Source organism: Sinocyclocheilus anshuiensis, unplaced genomic scaffold (assembly GCF_001515605.1).
Source record: "Sinocyclocheilus anshuiensis isolate Anshui unplaced genomic scaffold, SAMN03320099.WGS_v1.1 scaffold1155, whole genome shotgun sequence".
Lineage (NCBI taxonomy): Eukaryota > Metazoa > Chordata > Actinopteri > Cypriniformes > Cyprinidae > Sinocyclocheilus > Sinocyclocheilus anshuiensis.
In genome coordinates this window covers 574,201-597,023 of record NW_015542398.1, presented here as the reverse complement: position 1 = coordinate 597,023, position 22,823 = coordinate 574,201, and the positions used below count along the sequence as shown (strand labels likewise).

At 36.1% G+C, this 22,823-nt stretch overlaps 3 protein-coding genes across 4 annotated transcripts in view; 1 reads left to right on the top strand and 2 right to left on the bottom strand.

Moving 5' to 3' along the window:
- Positions 1-12,105: 12,105 nt before the first annotated feature.
- On the bottom strand, positions 12,106-13,032 carry LOC107692896 (uncharacterized). Its single transcript, XM_016492109.1, has one exon. It carries the CDS (start codon positions 12,970-12,972, stop codon positions 12,352-12,354), a length of 621 nt encoding a protein of 206 aa, XP_016347595.1. The 5' UTR covers positions 12,973-13,032; the 3' UTR covers positions 12,106-12,351.
- On the bottom strand, positions 12,955-14,081 carry LOC107692891 (uncharacterized). The gene has a single exon (XM_016492102.1). It carries the CDS (start codon positions 13,950-13,952, stop codon positions 13,029-13,031), a length of 924 nt encoding a protein of 307 aa, XP_016347588.1. The 5' UTR covers positions 13,953-14,081; the 3' UTR covers positions 12,955-13,028.
- Positions 14,082-15,209: 1,128 nt separating this feature from the next.
- Positions 15,210-22,823, top strand: part of capn10 (calpain 10) — a 9,894-nt gene continuing 2,280 nt past the window's right edge. Inside the window, exons 1-11 of one of the 2 annotated variants that reach the window (XM_016492086.1) lie at positions 15,210-15,384; positions 15,782-15,936; positions 16,290-16,421; positions 17,831-18,027; positions 18,141-18,367; positions 18,976-19,117; positions 19,853-20,019; positions 20,455-20,687; positions 20,766-20,965; positions 21,831-22,074; positions 22,275-22,465. In XM_016492086.1, the coding sequence (XP_016347572.1) occupies positions 15,805-15,936; positions 16,290-16,421; positions 17,831-18,027; positions 18,141-18,367; positions 18,976-19,117; positions 19,853-20,019; positions 20,455-20,687; positions 20,766-20,965; positions 21,831-22,074; positions 22,275-22,465 (1,865 nt within the window). In that variant the 5' untranslated portion in view covers positions 15,210-15,384; positions 15,782-15,804. Of the gene's footprint in view, positions 15,385-15,781; positions 15,937-16,289; positions 16,422-17,830; positions 18,028-18,140; positions 18,368-18,975; positions 19,118-19,852; positions 20,020-20,454; positions 20,688-20,765; positions 20,966-21,830; positions 22,075-22,274; positions 22,466-22,823 lie in introns of those variants that run through there. The other variant, XM_016492087.1, reaches the window with a different exon arrangement.

Genomic DNA, 22,823 nt, shown 5'->3' with positions numbered 1-22,823 from the left:
TAAAAAATATGCTAACACTGTGCTCTATAGCTTTATTCTTATTCATCTGTTTCAGTCACATGACTTTTCCTGCTCATCTGCCATATTTATGACCATCAAAGGAATGACGGTAAATCTAAAAATATCAAGTCATTTTGAACGGGACTAATAGATCGGTAGGGGTGTTGATGCTAATCCACCACGGGACTCGGGTAAGAAGTGCGACAGGAGACAGGGCACTGTTCAACTCTTTATCTGAAGTATTTAACTGTTCACAGCAGATGGCACAACATTGCTCCAATTGGATTGGATATTGTACAACTTAAGGCCACAAAGTGTTAAATGTGGTCTTTATTCAATCACGCATATTAACAACTGAAGAAATGGCGGATCAAGCGGCTAGTGAAAGTGAAAGTAAATCGGAATAGCGGAAACTCACGTCAACTAGCGGCACACATTCATAATAAAAGTCCTTCCCCTATAAACATACATAGGGAATTTAGAACAGCCGCCCCCAGATTAGCATAGCTAATATGTCTAAAGATAAATTCCCTAGTCGTTAGAGTCCGTTTCACCTCCATCCGGAAGTGCGGGAAGTCTGACAAGTTTGGCCACAGGTCGTAGGTATAGGCGATCATTGACCTGTACTTGAGCTGACCTGATGTGTCCATCAGCACTGGGTATCAGTTTGATAACCCGACCAACTGGCCATTGGGCTCTGGGAAGCTGCGGGTCGATTATCATGACCACCGTGTTCTCAGCTAGATCTTGAGTTACCCGCTGCCACTTCTGGCGAGTCTGGAGACCCGGGAGGTAATTTCATGTGAAGTAAGACCAGAAGTGATCAACGATAGTCTGGGAATGATGCCAACGACGCTTGGACAAGCGCTGCTGAAGAATCCATCCTTGGTCGGTGGTACGAACTGTATTGAGGCACATGGTCTGGTATGAGAGACTTCGGCAAGGCTACATCATAAGCTTGCAGACGTGTGGAAAGCTGGCGTGCTCTCGACTGTGTACGAACAGCGTGCGTTGTATCAGGGGAATGAAGCTGGCTCTGTTGCTCCATATCACCGCAGTGAATATAACATCCGGCTCGAAGGACCAAAATGAACGGGACTAATAGATCGGTAGGGGTGTTGATGCTAATCCACCACGGGACTCGGGTAAGAAGTGCGACAGGAGACAGGGCACTGTTCAACTCTTTATCTGAAGTATTTAACTGTTCACAGCAGATGGCACAACATTGCTCCAATTGGATTGGATATTGTACAACTTAAGGCCACAAAGTGTTAAATGTGGACTTTATTCAATCACGCACATTAACACCTGAAGAAATGGTGGATCAAGCGGCTAGTGAAAGTGAAAGTAAATCGGAATAGCGGAAACTCACGTCAACTAGCGGCACACATTCATAATAAAAGTCCTTCCCCTATAAACATACATAGGGAATTTAGAACACATTTGATTGGTCAACAAATATTCCAGTTAATAAATTGTACAAATTAATCACCTCTAAAACATGTGACAGAATTACCCAAATTTTAAGACAATGGAATTCACAAAAATATTCTTGAAACAAGTTTTTGAAACCAACCTATAAAACCACTGCTAAAGAAAATACAGTTTTGTCCAGTGGAATATTAAAACAAGCACACAGACTCAAGTCACTTTCATTAGATAGATGCATTTTAATAGACCAGTTGAATAAAACAAGCAGAGCAAGGCTGTTTTGCATTATTGATACACTGCAGTAAAATTCAATATTTGTAATTATATATTATGATTTACATGTCAAGATTAATTTATCTCATTTAGAATCATTAATTTGTTAATAACAAATAAAGATGTATATATTAGAGACATCTGTGGTTAACAGTTAATGGAACGTTTATTAGAACAATTTATTACTTGTCATACTTATCAAGACACAGACAGTAGATTAATATTGTTACAAATAACACATATATGTTACGTTTGGAAGACCTCCGAAAAAAAGGACATTTCACTATTAGACATTATCCTGCTTTAAAGGTTTTATGATACGTCATAATGTATGTTTATGTCTGCTTTGACACAATCTGTATTGTAAAAAGCGCTATATAAATGAAGGTAAATAACTTGATTCATTAATGGTGAGTTTTTAACCACTCTTCCAGGGCTCAGTTTGCACTAATTTATTCTCATAACCTTTGTCTATCATGAAACGGATCTGAACTCCGGGTGCAATGGTTAATTTGGATTTATACTGATAAATATCAAAATTCTCGGTTCCACCTTCCATCTTTTCAAAATTCACAGCATACTGATATATGTAGTAATTACTATTTTTACCTTGTGAACTAGTGTAAAACCCCACCCATGACTTCCAGAAGATATCTTTCCAGTCTTTGAAGGTCTTCTTGATATAAAGTCGAGCACAAGCTTTACCGTCTTTAGTGAAGAGCTGCAGACCAGCATCATACCACCGTATTTTAATAGGGATGACATTGTTAGCATCATAGTACCCTGGTTCATAAAAAAATTCTGGAAAAGACCAGGGCGATGAAGGGTCAGGCTGAATATTATCTTTGTTACAAATTGATGTCACTTTTACATCACTTTCCCAGGGTGTAGTTTGTGCTAAAACTTTGTCATATTTCTTGTCCAGTAGGAAACGGATTTGAACTCCAGGAGCAATAGTCAACTTGGAATCGTACTGGTAAATATCATAATCCTCTGTGGTAGTTTTGTCGATCAATGCAAATTTCACAGCATACTGAAATGTGTAATAGTCATTATTTTCATGTTGTGAACTTTTGTAGAACCCCACCCATGAGTGTTTAAGAACATCCTTCCAGTTACTGAAGGTTTTCTTGATGTAGAGTCGAGCACAGGCTTTTCCGTATTCAGCGTATAGCTGCAGACTAGCGCCAACCCCCTTTATTCGGATGGGAATCACTCTGTTAGCTCCATCAAACTCTGGTCCATACCAAAAGTCTGGATGACCAAAACGATAATTTAAATATGATGTGTACAGTCGCAGTCGGGGTTGGAGACCAGCATTCAGTGAGACAGAAGTATCGAAAACCCCAGATGAGCCAGAAATGAGGAAATATGTTTTCCTGACCCGCGTTGGATCTTCATTAGTATCACTGGAATGAGTGTTTTGGCAAATATCAATGTATACATATTTATATGTTTTCATTATGCCGGGAGTTATATTCTCCCATTTGAGTTTTGAATAACCTTGTGTAGTTGTTTTAATCTCTAGTTTAATGCTATCAAATGTATTGCATTGGGAATAGGGTGAGCGTTTCATTCGGGAGTTAGATCTACAGCTGTTATATCCTATCCTTTCCAGAAACTGGTTGCATCTGTTTTTATTTTCTTGTTCATTATCTGTGCAAGGATAAGTTTGTCTGATCTGCGAGAGCAGATCAGGATTAATCTCATAAGTGTCATCAGAATTAAAGTCAAGGTTGCCTTGGATATGTGCTGTAATAAACACATTTTGTATCCTGTTTGTTGTGGTTTCATCCAAAGAGACAATAAGCCTGTCCATGTTTCTTTCTTGCCCATGGTTATTACTGTAATGCATCCGCACATAAGCCGGCAAAGCAGCAGCTGCAGGATATCTTCTTGAGTTTAGATTGCCAACCTCATAGTTATACTGTCCATGTTCCGATCCCTCGAGAATGCCTTCTCTATCTCCAAACCGATGGAATCCAAATGCACCACTATTAGGATAAAAATTCAAAAGGATTTTATTGTTGTTTTGATCAATATTCACTTGTTGGGCAAACCAGAACAATAACTGGAGTCCATGACGTGGCTTAGACTTGCCATATTCAGTGTTTGTCAAGTCATCAATATTGTTAAGTCTTTTCACAGGAGAGACAGCAAGTAATGCCAAGGAGAGGCAGAAGACTAGGAAGCAGAGTTTCATGGCACCCATGGTATAAAATCTTAATCAAAAACAAAATATTGTAAATAAAACATATAAACTGTAAATAGAATTGTATTATAAACTGGCAATTTAACGATGGAAAAATTGTATATTTTTATATTGAATGTAAGATTGTAAGATAAAAATGCTATTTTATGCTAAATATTAAAAATAGATATTTTACAATACATTATTGTAAAACATTTTATGTAGATTCTTAAAGGTGTAGCATTTCTGTGAGTTAGGACTACAAATGTTTTAAAAAAGTGCCACAAAGCCACTCTGTGTACATTTAAAAATATATATTAAATCAATACATTTCAATAAAATTCAGCAAATGTAATTCATAATTCTAATTTATAATCTGAATATATTTTGAACTCTTTGAAGACATTAGTATGACAGTATATCTGTAATATTGCAATATTTAACAGACTTCAGTTTAAACTCATCCTACCTCAGACTGAAGGTCCTCAGTGGAAGAGCCTCTGCATCCGTCACATCTCTTGGATGATTATTTATACAGTATGAAGGAGGCTGTACTTTACAGACAGGGTGTGTCTGCACAGTACAGCCTGTAAGACTGTCTTTAGTTGTGGTGCAATTTTTACCATAACAGAACAAAATACATTTTTATAACATTTTTATAAAGTTTGAAATTGCACTTTTTTTAAGTTTACTTATTTACTGTGGAGACTATGCAGTGTCAGTGAAGAGCATGCTTAAAATATGAGACTTCTGATCTGTAAGAACAACAAAGAAAATCAAGGTAATGCTCACTTGTAAACATAACATTTTTATTGTGTGTCATTTCTCAAGTTTTCAAGTGTGTCTTTTAAAGAAGTTTAATTCACAGGGACAAAATTGCACAGAAACACCCACTGGCGATTTATAGTCATCTTTGCAGAGTTTGGGGTAATAGGCAAGACCACTGATGTTCTCTGTTATTGATCATTCTTATATTTACGTTTACTTTTTCTGTATAAGAGATTTGCTTTACTAGAGATTTATTTACCACGAAAATTAAGTCGCATAAGAATGCTAAAATAAAAAAAGTGGACAAAATTGCAAAACCAAAGCAAAGACTTCACTTAAAACACCAGTATATTGCAATTTGTATAACTGTAATAGTGTCAGTTCTGCAGAGTTCCGCTGGGGAGCGTCTGCTGCAGGCAGTGTGAACGCGGCCACACACACACACACACACACACACACACACAGACACAGACAGAGTCTGAGACTGTTTACCAGTAAGTTGAGCCAGAAGACTCAACTAAGAGGCTGAAGTCAGATTACTCGAGTTCTGATCAAGCATTCCTGTTCATTTTTTTTTTATTGAATTTTTATGTTTGAATTAGATTGTGTAACAAAAAGCTTTCTCGATTGTCTGTAACCATGATACAAAAACTGTCATTATGGTTACAGCCAATCATTATGGTTGAAAATCAAAATCAAATCATAGGCCTATTATTATATACATATAATCTCCTCAAAATACCAAGTTTGAAAGAAAAAAAACATTATTGAGATGAAATATAGGACATTTGTTTAATTAAAATACAATTATTATATGATCATGATCTCTGGTCAGTTTTGACTACGAGCAACAATGAACCAGAGGGTTAAGTATGTATACTTGATTATGATGGAGACAACAGTGTCAATGAAAGGTATGCTTAAAATATGAGACATCTGATGTGTGAAGACAAAAACCCAAAAAAATCAAGGTAAAAGCAAGGTCTCACTTGTGAAAAGAAAATTTTTATTGCGTGTCATTACTCAAGTTCTCAGTTGTGTCTTTTAGAGTTTATAGTTCACAATGAAAAAACACCAAGAAAATTGCCATTGACGATTTATAGCCATTTTTGCAGAGTTTAGGGTAATAGGCCAGGTGATTTTTCTAGAGATGTATTTATCATAAAAATCAAGTCGTATAAGAACGCTTGAATTCAACAAGATTAGAGCAGAAGAGTTTCTGGGCATTTCTGTCCATCATGTAGGCCTAATGAAGAGACTTCACAAATATCCTCAGTTCATTTTTCCATCCACTGAAATGGGGTTTAACCTTTAAATACTTACATCTATGAATAAAGTGTTGCATAAAATAATTAAGCCATTTATCAAAAAGTCTAATTGACCACAGTTAAAGGGTGTATTGATATATATTTGTTTTGTTCACATTGGAAAAACATGTTCTACAGTTTCAATATCTTTCTCACAGAACCCACATAAACCGTTCTCCCAATTAAAATTTTCAAGTAGGATGTTATAAGACGTATAAATGTCATTTAGAATTTTAAAATGTCACTTCTTTAGCCGTAGGAAGGATTGGATAAGCTAAATATTGCTGCCTTATTTTCTTTGCCTCTTAATCACTGAATTCTTGAACATTTTCTTTTCAGTTGACTGGGGAAGTTTAGATAATATATTTCTAATAAACTTATTTGTAAACTTTTTGCTCTTTAAATTTGTACCTTCAATACAGAGTGATCTCATTTCTGCTAGAGTTCAATACAAACTGGTGGATCGTTGTTTGCAGCCGGGGTACTGGGATGGCCTTACTTTGTTGTATTCTCTAACTGAGCATTGGAGATTAAATTTATCACATAAATCAATATAATATAAAAAAAATTATCCATCAAATGCGATATTGCCCTGGTTTCAAAAGTCCCATTTCAAATGTATCAAGTCATTATCTGAACTGACAATTCCAAGCTGTTTTATAGTATGTAAAATAGTCCATTGTCCAAAGAGAACAAATTCAAATGTTGGTCAATGACACATAAAACAGTATTATAGTTCACCCATACTCTTGGATGACCTGAGGACGAGTACATTTTCAGCAAATTTTCATTTTTTGGTGAACCATTCCTTTAAAATGAATGTATTATGAGAGTATATTTATTAAATTCTCGTATATTATCTTTTTAATAATTTTTGTTCTATGATCTCCTCAATTTTTGATGTTTAAAAATGTCAATTTTTTTTTTAAATGAAGACCAGTCATGACACCTAAAATATACAGTTATCTTATACTGTACATTCATACTCCACATTTTAACCTAAAATCTTCATGTTGAGGGGGGAAAAACTCCATCTATGTTTACCCATGTGCAGTTTTTTAACCTTATCTAACTTTATTTTAAATTATTAAAGTATTTCCATTGTGAAATATTAAAAATGTGGCAAATGTCTGCATTTTTTAAATTGGTTGCATTGTATCTACAGTCAGAGTGATTACTTTTTTTGCATTCATTACATATTGTCACAAGAATCAACATGCAAGTAAACTGAACAAGGTTTATTCGCAGGAGTACTGGAAGCACAGCAAAGTAAACAGGCGAGTAAGCAGATAAAGGATAACTGAAACAACTTATCTCTGAAAATGAGAGTTCTTTCTATTACAGGAACACAAGGCTGAAGCAGACCAGACTGAGGACAAACTAGGATGCAGAAGGTAGGAAATCACAGGTGAGAGGGTTCCAAGGGAACAACGCTGGTAAGTAGTTACAGGTGAGTTGAATTGGTCTATACAGAAAATGCAAGACCTCATAGACACAAACAGTCCTGTACAAAAACAAGACAAGACAAAGCATGTGAATTTGGTGCTGGCTTTTGGGGACTGATGAGGCTGATGGCAGACAGGTGTGGTGATTGTGGCGTGTACACAGGTGGGAACCAGCAGGGATGCTGGGAAACGTAGTTCAACGGTGACTGGGCTGGTGACTGAGGATTGTGGCTGGGGATTGGGACACATATATTTTAGAATTATATTTACCAGCACTAATAATGTTTTGTGTCTAAACCAGTAATTTCAGAAAATGTTATATTTACATTTATAGCAATTATTTTTGTCTAAAGCAACTTAAAATAGAATAACAATTTTTCACAGAGTAAACAATATTCATAGTATACAATGCCAAGTTTATTACCAGGAAAATGAGCAGATGAATGAATATGGGAATAAAACTATGGGTCAGGATAGTTGGTCAAGTCTGTCATGTGTTAAGGTCCAGTGAGGTGCTGTACCAAATATTCATTACAGCCTTTTCCTGTCCTTCGACTGAAAGACTTCACTCGACAGGACGCCACCATGACCTGCAAAATAGAGGAACAGCACTTATTTCTTAAATAGATGAAAATGGCATGTCTCAGATATAACTATTCTTACATAACAATGTAAGAGAACAATTTGTAATACCTGTACTATTTAATCTAGAACATTCTCTCTCCTGCAGTTTTACTACGGTGAAGAAGAGACAGATCTGTGCAAACCCTGGTGATCTGTGGGTTCAGAACGCCAGCTTGCGCATCCACTGAGTTCAGCATTACACACACTTACAGTGAGCACAAAACTTAACCTGGCAGTGGACACAAAACTTAACCTTAGTAGTGAATATTACTAAATTACAAACATACAGTAGCCCTGTTTTGTTATATGCAAATGGAATTTTGTTTATGTTTATGTCTCCTTATGAATATACTCTGGTAAATATGAATGAGCTGAAGGTAAATCTTGAGATGCCTCTTGTAACATTTTTTATTTTATGTCTTGCATTGAAAAAAGGCAAATCAACATAATGTGGATCATCAAATCGGTCTAAAACTGCCTAAATCAAGAGTAATATAAAACATATTGATTAGAATTTATTTTCATAATTAGTTAATTAATAAATAGTTTTGACAGCAACATTGTGTCTTTATGTTTTGTCTGCTATTGTTTTAATAAGGTTTGCATTTCTAATAAGGTTTACTCAGTTTGAAGTATTTTCCTAATACTTAATGCTTACAACAAGGCTGCTCTGCAACAGTCTAAAACAGTTTTTTTCAGCTGTGCACCTGGGCAAAACAGAAATATTTTTAACCCTTTTGGCAGAAGTGACAACATTTCCATTAGGTGGAGTTATATATATAAGTTTGTGAGGACACACAGTAGACAGCAGGTGGCAGTATGTGCCCACATGCCAGTAGACCAAACAACAGCCCCAAAATACACATATAACCTTTAATGGTTTTTTTTCTTTTAAGATTGACGATTTATTTAGCGCTTGCAAAAGCATCAGTGTGTTGTCACGAGCTAATCTTTTATGTCTAATGAACTTCAGCATGTGCTATTATCAACCAGTCATGCAATAAATAAATAATAATAATAATAAAATTACAGATTTCTGCAATTCAGACACACATTAATTGTGATTACTACACAATAATTGTACATTATTGAATTACCTGATACAAGAAGTCACATAATAATTTGTAGAATTATTACTGCAGCAACAACAAAAACATTCAGAAATTGCTAGCAAATTTCACAATTAATTACAAAGAAATGGCAAGTAAGATGTTGAATTAAACAAAATTTTTAAGTAGAAATATTATTTTCTTGTAAAACATACTTTAATCTTTGTTTTATTTACAGCTTCGAAAAACATATATAATGTATATATATATACAGTATATATATATATATATATATATATTATTACAGTGCACAAGCTTTACCATCATTAGTGTAATAACAGAAGTTGGAAGATGAGGATTGATTATGAACTCTTTACCCTGAACTTGGGGCATTTGTGATTCATGCGGGCTGCTAAAGTCATCATGTTTGCAAACAGCCATAACCTTTAATGTCATTTCCTTTATTTTATTACATTATTAGTATTGTTCACTGGGGATTGTGAAACAGCAAAGGTTCTGCAACAGTAGTCTATGTCATTGTTTTTAGTGTTAAAAAGGGCACACTGGACAGTAACTTAGTTAAAACAGAAAACAGGTCTTTAACTTTTACTCTGTCCTTCCCCCAGATGTTAAATGGCTGTAATGGGTGAGACTGAACACGACCTGCAGGGTGACAGGTCCAAACTGGTGAGCTGTTGTCAGCAGTTTCATATAAAAAAAATATCCTACATCCTTGTTTTTATGAAAGAGGAACTTGTGTTCCTCTTTCATAAAAACAAGGATGAGCATGTAAAAATACTCTGTAAAAATACTCATTCACTGAATGATTTGTAAGGCATTTGTACAATCCTTATCCCTTAATAAACCCGACAGGGTAAATAAGGACCCCGGGCATGAAATGGAGCTTGTGCAGAGGCTGTGATGCTGTGAAGATCACATATTTTACACACAGTATGTGAATAGTCTTGCATGTCAAGAGTCAAAGAAGATTCTGTGGTTTAGAACTTGGCACATTTTCCTTTAGAAAGGAAAAGTATACATTTGTCCATTTGTTGTGAGTAATGTGTAATCTATAGAGTTAGATTTTTTTTTTTAAATATTACCATATTTCAAAGGTTGTGGTATTTATGAAACCTATAGGAACAATTGTAATATTAGAATACTTTGAATTTGTTTACTCCAAGTCTAATTTAAAATAATCGGGGTTTTTTAGCTCAGTTTGGAGTGAGAAAGTATATATGTGACCCTGGACCACAAAGCCAGTCATAAGGGTCAATTTTTTGAAATTGAATAAATAAGATTTCCATTGATGTATTTTTATGATAGGACAATATTTGGCCGAGATACAACTATTTGAATATCTGGAATCTGAGGGTGCAAAAAAATCAAAATATTGAGAAAATCAGCTCCAAATTAAGTTCTTAGCAATGCATATTACTAATCAAAATTTATGTTTTAATATATTTACAGTAGGACATTTACAAAATATCTTCATAGAACATGATGTTTACTTTATATCCTGATGATTTTTGGCATAAAAGAAAAATCAATCATTTTGACCCATACAATGTATTTTTGGCTATTGCTACAAATATACCCCAGTGACTTAAGACTGGTTTTGTGGTCCAGGGTCACACACACACACACATATATACTTGCAATGTAGCTCAGGGGTAGCAATAATGCACTTTATAATTACTAGAATAATTTTATGAGATTAATGTTTTAATAAAACATTTTGAATTTGAATGAAATGGTGGGGGACAAATAAATAATGTTTTTAATTATGAAACTAAAACCACTGTCACTAGCAAGTCACAGTCTTAATGAATGAGTCAAAAATAACACTCTTCTTCCTCGTCTGATATTGCACCATATGTATAAAAAGCAAGAACTCATACAGACAGATTTCATGTCAGTGGCACTGCATGAGAAACTGGACATGTGTTGTGAGAGGGCCCACCTGCTTGTCCCAAATTGTTAAAAATATTAATCATTCATTGTAATATGATTTATTAATGAGGAGTTTTTAGACAGTACTCTAGGGCTCTGTTTGTACTAATGTAGTAGGGCTATGTCATAACCTTTGTCTATCAGGAAACAGATGTGTACTCTAAATGCAGTGGCCAAATTGATTTGTGCTGATATAATAATTCTTGTTCCCATCAAAATGCACAGCATAGTGTTATTTGTATTAACTTGTTATTGGCAGATTGAGCTAACACATGATCATAATTTTTGTCCATTTTAAGGAGTTATGCATTTAGTTATAAACATGGAACATCTCACATACTGTATAGGGTAAAATGGGGGAAGATTCCCCCTTAAGAACAAGAAAATTGACTTTTAAATTGTAACATATTTAGATATAAGTTTAGCATGTGCAGGATGATGATTCATTAGCCAATGTGTTATTATAGAAAATAAATAAAAACATTTGCTTATTTAGTTGTTATAGCACAAAATGTAAAATATGAAAAAGAGGGGTAAAATGACCCCTACTGTCCACAAATCCCTCATTAACCGACTGACTAAATCTCACAAATGTTGATATTCAGATGAAATGACAAAATTAAAAATAGTGTAGCCATTCATCAAAACTGCTAAGATGTAATTGCCATATATAGTCAGGAGAAATACTGTATATTATCAGTTAGTTTGGAGTAGTTAGTTCTTAGTGGGTGAATACTTCATGAATATATTTTTTATTGTTTTGGCCAACAGATTTTGCAATTAATATAATTGTATACATTAATCATTTTTAAAACACGTGACATTTCCCAAAATGTAGAAAGACAATAAAAAATAATAAAATAAAATAATAAAAAAACCACTGCCCCCGTTATTCAGTTTTGGTATGCTTGTTCTGTCCATTGGAATATCAAAAAAGACACAGACTCAACTCACTTTCATCAGATGCATTTTAATAGGAAAAAAAAAAATTATACAACAAACAGAGCAAGGCTATTGCATAGTATACATTATAATTAAATTCAGTTTTCAAGATTATTGTTAACAAGAGATTATCTTATCTAGAATAAGTATTTGTTAAAAACAAATAAAGATATAAGTATTAGAGAGATCTGTAATTAACAGTGCATGACGTGTTAGAACAATGTGTTATTGATCATTCTTATCAGGACATGGACAGCAGATTGTTACAGATGTTGATGTATATTTGTAAAGACTCATTAAAGTCAAAGTTAATAGGAATTTTTACTGTTAGTGTAACATTCTCCTACTTTAAAGCTTATATGGATTCATTAACCATTCTTCCATGGCTCAGTTTTCACTAATACATTATCAGAACCTTTGTCTTTCAGGAAACGGATCTGTACTCCGGGCGCAATAGCCAGTTTGGATTTGTACTGATAAATATCATAATTCTCATTACCAACCTCCATCTTTTCAAACTTCACAACATAGTGATACGTGTAATAGTCATCATTTTTCTCTTGTGAACTAGTGTAAAACCCCACCCATGAGTAGTAAAATAAATCTTTCCAGTCTGTGAAGGTCTTCTTGATATAAAGTCGAGCACAAGCTTTACCGTCTTCAGTGTAGAGCTGTAGACCAACATCATCATACTCTGGTCCATAAAAGAATTCTGGAACGTTTGATGAGAGTTTAGCTTGAAGACTTTGTGTGCCACAATCTGATAGTAATATTGTCACTGTTTCAACACCCTCCCAGGGCACAGTTTCTGCTAAAACATTGTCATATTTTTTGTCCAGCAGAAAACGGATTAGAACTCCAGGAGCAATAGCTAAACTGGAACTGTACTGGTAAATATCATAATTGTGTGTGATATAGTTTTCAATCTTTGAAAACTTATCAGCATACTGATATGTTGAATAGGCATCATTTTTATCTTGTGAACCCATGAGTGCGAAAAAACATTTTTCCAGTTGCTAAAGGTTTTCCTGATGTAGAGTCGAGCTCAGGCTTTTCCGTCTTCAGTGTAGAGCTGCAGACTTGCATCAAACCCCTTTATTCGGATGGGAATCACTCTGTTGGCTCCATCAAACTCTGGTCCATACCAAATGTATGGATTAGTAAATTGAAAATCAAAAAGTGATGGGTACAGTCGCAGTCGAGGTTGGAGACCAGCATTCATGGAGAGAGAAGTATCTAAAACCCCAGACGATTCATAAATATCCAACTGGTTCCTGACCTGCGTATGAACTTCATTAGTTTCACTGGAACGAGTGTTTTGGCAAATTTCAATGTATACGTATTTGGAATTTTCCATCATTTTAGCAGGTATCTCCCAAAGGAGTTTTGAGAAACCTTCTGTAGTTGCTTTTATCTCTAGTTTAATTCCTTCATATGCATTACATTGCAAATAGGGTGAGCGTTTCTTTCTGCGGCTGATATGACTGTGTTTACAGTCATTGCTGCTATATCCTGTCTCTGTCAGAAACTGTAGGCATTTGTCATATTCTGTGTCTTCTGTATTGCGTGCTATTGTGTAAAAACCAGAAATATTGCTCTCATCCACAGTGCAGTTATACGGGTCTCCAATCTGCAAGAGCAGAGCAGGATCAATCTCATAAGTGTCAGAAGGATTAAAATCATTCTTGTGAAGGTCATGTGCTGTAATAAACACACTGAGTATCTTGTTTGGCCTATTTTGTTTCACAGAGATAATAAGCCTGTCCATGTTTCTTTCTGGCACATTGGTGTTTCTGTAATACTTCTGCACATAGGCTGGCAATGCATTGGCTCCGGGAGATTTTAAATTGCCAACCGAATAGTAACTCTGCCAAGAGCTCAATGAGGGGAGAATGTCCTCTCTATTGCCATAACCATGGAATCCAAAGTCACCTCTACTAGGATCAAAATTCGAATCAAGGATGAGCATGTTGTTCTGATCAACAGTCACGACTTTTTGGGCAAACCAGAACAATAAATGGAGTCCATGACGTGGCGCAGACTTGGCATATGTAATGTTTTTCAAGTCATGAATATTGTTACGTTTTCACAAAGAAGAGACGCTTTCTATTGAGCGTCAACTGGGAAACCCATCAAAAAATAGATCAATGCTTTGAAAGTGCCACACAGAGCCACTCAGTGTACACTTTTAGGGAAATTAACTTAGGAGTGGCTGCTTACAGTTATATCGGCATTAAGATAGGAAAAAAATATTTTATCTTCCAAAGAATTACACACATAACATTTAACTTTAATTTTAAATGTCAAGATCACATTAACACTGATATCTAGCATTGGCAATATAAAGTCAATAGTTCAATAACTTTTGTTTGATTTAAATGTAATATTTTGTATTAAATATAACATTAATATTTCAATCAATTTAGTAAATGTAATTCACAATCATAATTTATCATCTGAATGTATTTAAACACTTTGAAGAAATCTATAATATTCAACAGACTTCAATTTAAATTCACCCTACCTCACATTGAAGGTCCTCAGTGGAAGAGCCTCTGCATCCGTCACATCTCTCAGATGATTATTTATACAATATGAAGGAGGCTGTACTTTACAGATAGGGTGTGTCTGCACAGTACAGCCTGTAAGACTGTCCTTCAGTTATAGCGTCATTTTTAAACAATTTTGCCACAATAAAATTTTCTTTTAAGTGTACTTGTTTACTATAGAGACAACATGTCAGTGAAGAGTAGGCCTATGCTGGAAATATGAGACTAAAGATAAAAATAACATTTTATCGTGTGTCATTTTTCAAGTCATACTATCATACTGTCATTTTTTTTAGTCCGCAGGGACAAAATTGCCTATAGTTGAAGAAACATCCATAGACAATTTACAGTCGTTTTCTGCACATGTTAGAAAGTTTAGGGTAATAAACCAGTTGCCTGTTTTATTAATATATGAAATAAGTAATTGTAATTAACATTAAATGTAAGTAATGCCTCGCATATTAATAAAAATCCTAAGTGTTTTTTTTTTATTAGACATTTATTAACCATGCAATTAAGTCTTATTAGCTAAGATTTAAAAAAAAATCAAAGCAAAGACCTTTACCAGTAATGGGCGATTTGTACAGTAAATCTGTAATGCTGGCAGTTCTCAGGAGTTCCGCTCGGGGGCGCCCCTGCTGCAGCTCCTCCGCCCCGGATGACAGCGTTGTCCGCGGCGTGCGCGTCCTTCCGGTTTTGGGATGAATTGCTTTGGTGCAGTGTTTTTATTTCTTTGAATGCGTTGATTGTGTTTCAGCGGCCTCAGAGTCGATGGATATTACTTTAGCTTGATGCTTTCCTTCTCCTCGATCTGGCCATGTCATTCAAAACCGCAACCGAGCTGAGCTGACGGTACGTCTGGATGAATGCATTATTAATGCTCGCTCTGATGTTTGATATCTGAACATGTTTGACACTATTCCTATTAAAAGCCCATTCAAAATTGGGCTTTTAAAAATTCCCATTAAAAGCCGTCTTTAACACCACTGTCGCAACTTATTGCTGAAATTTTAAACTGAAGAACAGCTCGTCATTTAGGGCAAAAATTTAAGGCAAAAACATTTTCAGGTTCATACTTTCTTTTGATATAGGCTACTGAATTGAGTATGACATACATGCAGGAACAAGCAAAGACAACGAAGCTACGATAATGGTCTTACTGTATATGTTACTGTTTGATGTCTTTTAGTTTTAAAACGTAAAGCATGCTCAGAAAATCACACTGTTACTAAAGTGTTTCGTCTTTCAGAAGTGAAGCAGCTTCCGGTTGCCATGGAGACGGAGAGTGAGCATCATGGGATGTTTGTGGATCCCGACTTTCCTGCTGAGGAGTCCTCACTCTTCTGTGACTACACCACGCCCCTCCCCAAATTGTTGGGTGATGTCACATGGCTCCGCCCACAGGTACCATAATATTCAGTCACACAGGTAATATTATGTAGATTCCAATGAACACACATGAAGACCTTCTATAAGAACTGATTTCCATTTAGCTTGGTTTTGCTTGTATGGATTTTAGTGGGTTAGCTTGAGAAGTTTGTACGAATTCTTAAAACAGAAGGCAAAAACGACCAGGATGACCTACTACTTCCTGACACCATAACAGTGACTGCATGATGAATTTCATTCATACTTTAAAGAACATACTTTTTTAATGGTCATGGAGTAAGTTTCAAACCACATATAGTACCTACTGTACAGGATGCGATTTCAGTCACAAAGCAACTTTACAGTACTTTTCCTTCTGTTTATTACAGGAGATCTGCAAGCAGCCTCAGCTCTTCCCCGATGACCCTGTGGAGGCCCACCCAAAGCAAGGCATCCTGGGAGACTGCTGGTTGCTCTGTGCCTGCTCCATGTTACTCAAGAACCAGCATCTTCTGAACAAGGTGAACAACACTTGTCAGATTTCATGTGGAGATGTTTTATCTTAACTGGAAATAAAACCTACATGTTTAATAGAGTGCAACAGTCCGGGAAAAAAAAACTTGTACCTTTGACATTTTGTTCAATTTTCATATACTTTTTTGCTCGAGTAGGAGTTTGTAATGTTGTGATTCACTTTGTAGCTCCATTTCCATTTCCATTTATTCATTGGCAGGCGCTTTTATTCAAAGCGACTTACAGTTGAGGAATACAAGAAGCGATGTATCATAAGATGGCAATAAACACAAGAAGTGCCCGTTATACAAGGTTTCAATCATCGTTCAAAATAGTAAAAAGCTAGGACAGGAGGATAATAAGAGAACAGAAAAAGTGAAGGCATAGAATTAAAAAAATATATATTATTATTATTATGAGGAGGCAGTTAGATGCTCATGGAAGAGATGAGTTTTCAGTTGTTTCTTGTTCGGATGGAGTTAGGTAGGTCTGATTGCACATGTTGGAAGTCCAGCCAGAAGAGCATTGCAATAGTCCAGCCTAGAAATGACAAGGGCCTGGACGAGAAACTGTGTTGCATGCTCTGTTAGGAAGGGTCTCATCTTCCTGATGTTGTGTAGTGCAAACCTGCATGATCGTGCTGTTTTTGCAATGTGATCTTTAAAGGTCAGTTGATCATCAAGGATCACCCCAAGATTCCTGGCCGAACTTGATGGAGTATTGTTGATGAGATACTGTACTGATGAAGTGAAGTGACGTGACATGTGGCCAAGTATGGTTACCCATACTCGGAATTAGTGCTCTGCATTTAACCCATCCTAAGTGCACACACACAGCAGTGAACACATACACACCGTGAACACACACCCAGAGCAGTGGGCAGCCATTTATGCTGCAGCGCCCGGGGAGCAGTTGGGGGTTCGGTGCCTTGCTCAAGGGCACTTCAGTCGTGGTATTGAAGGTGGAAGAGAGCGCTGTACATTCACTCCCTCCACCTACAATCCCTGCCGGTATGAGACTCGAACCCGCAACCTTTGGGTTACGAGTCCGACTCTCTAACCATTAGGCCACGACTTCCCCCATGGGGTGGCTGGGAAGATGAGAAGTTCTGTTGGTTTGGTTCATGACTTTTAACTCTTTAACAAACACTATTTTTAAAATCCCTATGGGAAAAATGAATGGGAAAGATGCTTTCGGAACCCAGGTCACTGAAAAAGTGAGTGGTCACTGTTGCACTCTGTTATTCAGTTATTTTAAATATACCAGTTACATGGCAAGAAACCTCGATCATATTTCACACATTAGACTTATTCTAAAAAATGATGATAACACATCTGTGGTTTGTTCTTTTATAATTCTGTGTAAAAACTGAATGTTTTCAAGGTGTATTTTTATGTGCGTTTGTGTTTGTTATCAGGTATTTCCACCAGAGCAGCCTTTGTGGGGTGACCGTGTTTACCACGGTGAGTTCCGGGTCCAGTTCTGGCAGAACGGGCGCTGGATAGAGGTACGGGTGGATGACCAACTGCCCTGTATCAATGACACTCTCTGCTTTTCACGATGCCAGAGCCCTAGGGCATTCTGGGTAGCACTTTTGGAGAAAGCTTATGCCAAGTAAGTGCTATAACTTGAATGAAGATTTTGGTGGATTATATAATTTAACTGTAATGTGTGAACTAAAAGCAAAACCTAATAATTGAGAAGTTGTTCATTGTTCTTCATGCTAGGTTACATGGTTCGTACGAGCGTTTGTGGGCGGGGCAAGTAAGTGAGGCAGTTGTGGACTTGAGCGGAACCATAGCAGTACGATGGAATCTAAAAGGGGCGGAGTCTCCACAACAGCCCAACGACTCCCAGACTCAACACACACCTAATGGGATGAGACTATCTGAACTCTCACTGGAGCTGAAGGAGCGATGTGCCATCGGCTGCTGTGTCCACAGCGCCCCCACAGGTGAAAGAGGAAAGCAACCACTGACTTTTTTTTCCTCTCCAAACACTAGCTTAAAGCTGAATTAAATTAACTTTCCATCATTGACACAGTTATTACATGAATACATCAACTAAAACAGAACCAAATTAAGTATTAATAATATACTATTATAGTACTTATTAATATTTTAAATTGGATTTTATGTTTATATTTATCAGTTTTCATTTTAATGATAGTTTAATTTAATTTTGTGCGTTTTTATTAGTTTTTAATATTTCTGTTTTTTTTACTTCAGTTTTTTTTTGTAATTTTAGTACTTCAACTTACTTTATTTAGAAACATTTCTAATTTTGTTTAGTTTGTTTTTTGTATTTTATTTTATTTCAGTTAACATTTATTTTATTGCAATGATTTTTAATAGTTTTAGTTAACAATAGCAACACTATTTGGGAATGATTATAGACTACAGCAACAATAGTTACTATAGTTTACAGATTTTATAATGTCCCACATTTACTCCTTAAATTTGTTGCTGGCAAATCTGCAGTTTTCAGAAAATCTTTCACAAAATACCATAGGAAGGATTTAATAATAGTACTGTAATAGATCTAGTAATGGGTTCGTTGCAGGTATCCCAGAGCTTGGTCAGTTCCACGCCATGAGTGTGATGGAGTGGACAAATGTGACAACCACTACAGGTGAACAAGTGGAGCTGATCAGGATACGAAACCCCTGGGGCAGGAGGAGCTGGACCGGCGTCTGGAGAGAGAGGTATGGAGGGAAAAAATTGCTGAATCATCACATACCGGACAATTTTTTGGTTTGTTTTGTGTGTTAAGTACCTTATATTCTATATATGTATTATAAATAGATGTTTTTAGAACAATTTGTTATTTTAATTGTGAATTTTTCATATCTGTGTATAATGAATTGAACATGTCTAACAATACATAATAAGGTTTAATTAGTAACTGCAATGCTGTGTCTAACCGCCTATCTCTGACAAAGCACTGGAAGTCATTCATTTGCATATGAAGAATTTTTGGATCCTATTTGAGCTTGGGATACGTTGAACTTTTTATGTTTTGCAGTTAGACTGAATGCAACACCAGACCGGATGTGACATATTTTAATCAAAACTGTTATATTATTGAAGAACAAAGTGAGAAATACCAATATTGTTCCACTAAAATGTGATTCTTTAAACACTATTTCTGTAAAATGAGTGGTTATAATTATTTCAGATGTAATTATTAATATTATAATTATTAAATAATTATTTACATACATTGTCCCTAGAAAACCAACTATGATTTTCTTTCAAATATATTGGTGGTCATTTATTTTGTGTGGATATCATTATTCATAAATTTTACCGTGATGAATAAGTGGAGGGGCAGTTGTTGGACTGGCACTAGGGGGCAAAACGTGACAATCATATGCAAATGTTGGTGATAGTGTAAATGCAGCTTTCGTCTGACTGGTTTTGTCTGTCTCTCTGTACAGTGGATCAGGTTGGGCTTCTCTGGAGCCCTCCTGTTCCCAGGCTCTACTGGGCCGCACGGCAGAGGGGGAATTCTGGATGGACGAGACCGAATTCCAGAAGGAATTTGATGAGGTTACAGTAGGCTATCCCCTCAGTGATGCAGGACACCTCCAAAGCATCTACACAGGTATTGTCTATAAATTGTACAGTTGTTTAAATAATTAAAAATTAATAATTGTTTTATTTGAAATTAATTTATACTCATATTAATTTACATAGTTTTTTACATTTCAATGCAAAAAATAAAACTAAAATGTTATAACAAAAATATAAATAAGATTAGGAATTAGGATTTTTTTTTAATTCCTCTTGTGAAATGGCATGATGGACCAAATCAAAGGTCATCACAGCGCAACTTTGGCCCCTGGGTCCTAGTTTGGGAATCTTTGGTCTATGCGTTCTTGAGAGCATTTGCATGACCAGTGCCTTGCTGTCGTATATAAATTATATATCTGCAAATTGTTTGAATATCTAGTGAATCATTTGCACGTTTAATAATAATAATAATAAATGTAGATATTTGTTTCATATTTATATTAATTTGTGATTTCCCTTCATGTAGGAAGCTATCTAACCCACAGCCACCAAATTGGAGGTTGCTGGGTCAAATGTCACACTGCGGGCGGTTGCCGTAACAATAACACTTTTAGTATCAACCCTAAGTTCTGGTTAAAAGTGTGTGAGAGAGGGGAAGTGTTGCTGTCATTGCTGCAGTACAGACATCCTGAACCACCAGCAGAGGGCGGCACTCAGCAGCACTCAGACCTCCAGGCCATTGCACTGCATGTGTGGAAGGTTAGAGAATCACTAAAAAATAATTTCTGAGTGATTGAAAATGTTTCATTATGTAATGTTATGTATAATATGTTATAGGTGGAGAAGAAACACTTTAACCTGATGCGGACGCTGAACAATCCACCGCTTGTGTCGCACACGCATGCGTACAATCGGGAAGTGGTAGTGCACACTCACCTGAATCCTGGTTTTTACCTGTTGGTGCCTAGTACCTTCCTGCAGGGAGCGGAGGGCCGGTTCCTTCTGAGAGTTCATTCTTCCTGCTCTACCTCTCTCAGGTGACTGCACTAAGACAAACGTATCTGTATTGAACTTTTTGTACGGGTCAAAAGTTTGGGTTTGGCAGTATTTTATTTTTTATGTTTTTGAAAGAATGCTCACCAAGACTGCATTTATGTTGTCAAAAATACAGCATAAACAGTAATATTATAAAATATTATTACACTTTAAAATAAGTGTTTTCTATTTGAATATATTTTCAAATGTAATTTTTTTTCCCTGTGATGTCAAAGCTGAATTTTCAGCATCATTACTCCAGTCTTCAGTGTCAAATGATCCTTCAGAAATCATTCTAATATGCTGATTTGCTGCTCAAGGAACATTTCTTATTATTATGAATGTAGAAAACAGTTGTGCTGCTTAATATTTTTGTGGAAACTGTTATGATCAATTTAATGCATCCTTGCTGAATAAAGTATAAAAAAGTATAAAATATTCTTACCAACCCCAAAGTTTTGAACTGCAGTGTATATATGTAATACTGACACTAATTATTAGTGATCATATACACACTGAATTTTCAGCATCATTACTCCAGTCTTCAGTGTCAAATGATCCTTCAGAAATCATTCTAATATGCTGATTTGCTGCTCAAGGAACATTTCTTATTATTATGAATGTAGAAAACAGTTGTGCTGCTTAATATTTTTGTGGAAACTGTTATGATCAATTTAATGCATCCTTGCTGAATAAAGTATAAAAAAAAGTATAAAATATTCTTACTAACCCCAAAGTTTTGAACTGCAGTGTATATATGTAATAATGACACTAATTATTAGTGATCATATACACACTGCATCTAAATATGCAATATGATATGATAAAGCCATATCATTGGTCCAAATCGTCTGTATTTTTCTCCAGTGTGATGAAATCCCCTCCTCCTCTTCAGCACTGTTCAGAGGGCGAGTGGGAAACCATCAGCTCTCATGGCTGTTGGTCCGTTGGTTCTACTGCAGGAGGAAGTCGTAACTTCACCACACATGGACTCAACCCCTGTATACCCTTTACTGTGACCTATGACCCTGGAGGTAACAACACAAAGGTCACATTATGCCAAAACAGGCCTGAAAATTCCCTCCATGCCATCGGCTTTCATATTTATAAGGTCAGAATTGATACATACCTCATTTATAATCCATTTTGAGGCATCTAAATGACTAACCTGCTGAAAAGCTGTGTTTATTGTGCCAAAAGTGTCCAGTTCTAGTCATAATTGTTCTGGTAACAGTATTAGTTATAGTAGGTGTCGGTGTCTAACATTCAATAGTGAATCTCTTTTGGTATTTGGTATGTGTGTGTCTCCAGGTACCTGATGGTGACTCTCTTTTAAGCCCTGGTGCCATGTCTCCGGTGGTTAGCTGTGTACCTCATGCCCACTCCCAGGAGGTCAGTGTGTTTTGCCGTCTACAGCCGGGCAAGTACGTCATAATTCCCTCCACCTACCAGCCAGAACTCAGCGCCCACTTCACGCTCACTTTTACATGCAGGATAAATCGGTAAGCACTCCACCTACACACTATTACAAGGAATATCTGGAAATATCCGTGAAAATTTTGATTAAAGTCATAGACATTAATAAAATCTTACATATGTAGACATTAGTGGTCGATATTTGGCATTTTTCAAATATATTGGCATCGGCCGATAAGTTTTTGTTTGGCCGATGTGTTCGAGGCGGGACTTTTATTTTGACGATGCACACAGCGCTGACATTCTCCCTCTTCATTGTTTGCTGTCACCCTTTAAAGGGGTCCTATTATGCTTTTTCACTTTTTCAGCTTTAGTTTGTCTGTAATGTTGCTGTTTGAGCATAAAAAAGATCTGCAAAGTTACAAAGCTCAAAGTCCAATTCAA

Excerpts from the sequence above, each read along its gene's own strand:
- LOC107692896 (XM_016492109.1), bottom strand. The coding sequence starts at position 12,972 with ATGGGTTCACAAGATAAAAATGATGCCTATTCAACATATCAGTATGCT.
- LOC107692891 (XM_016492102.1), bottom strand. The coding sequence starts at position 13,952 with ATGCTCATCCTTGATTCGAATTTTGATCCTAGTAGAGGTGACTTTGGA.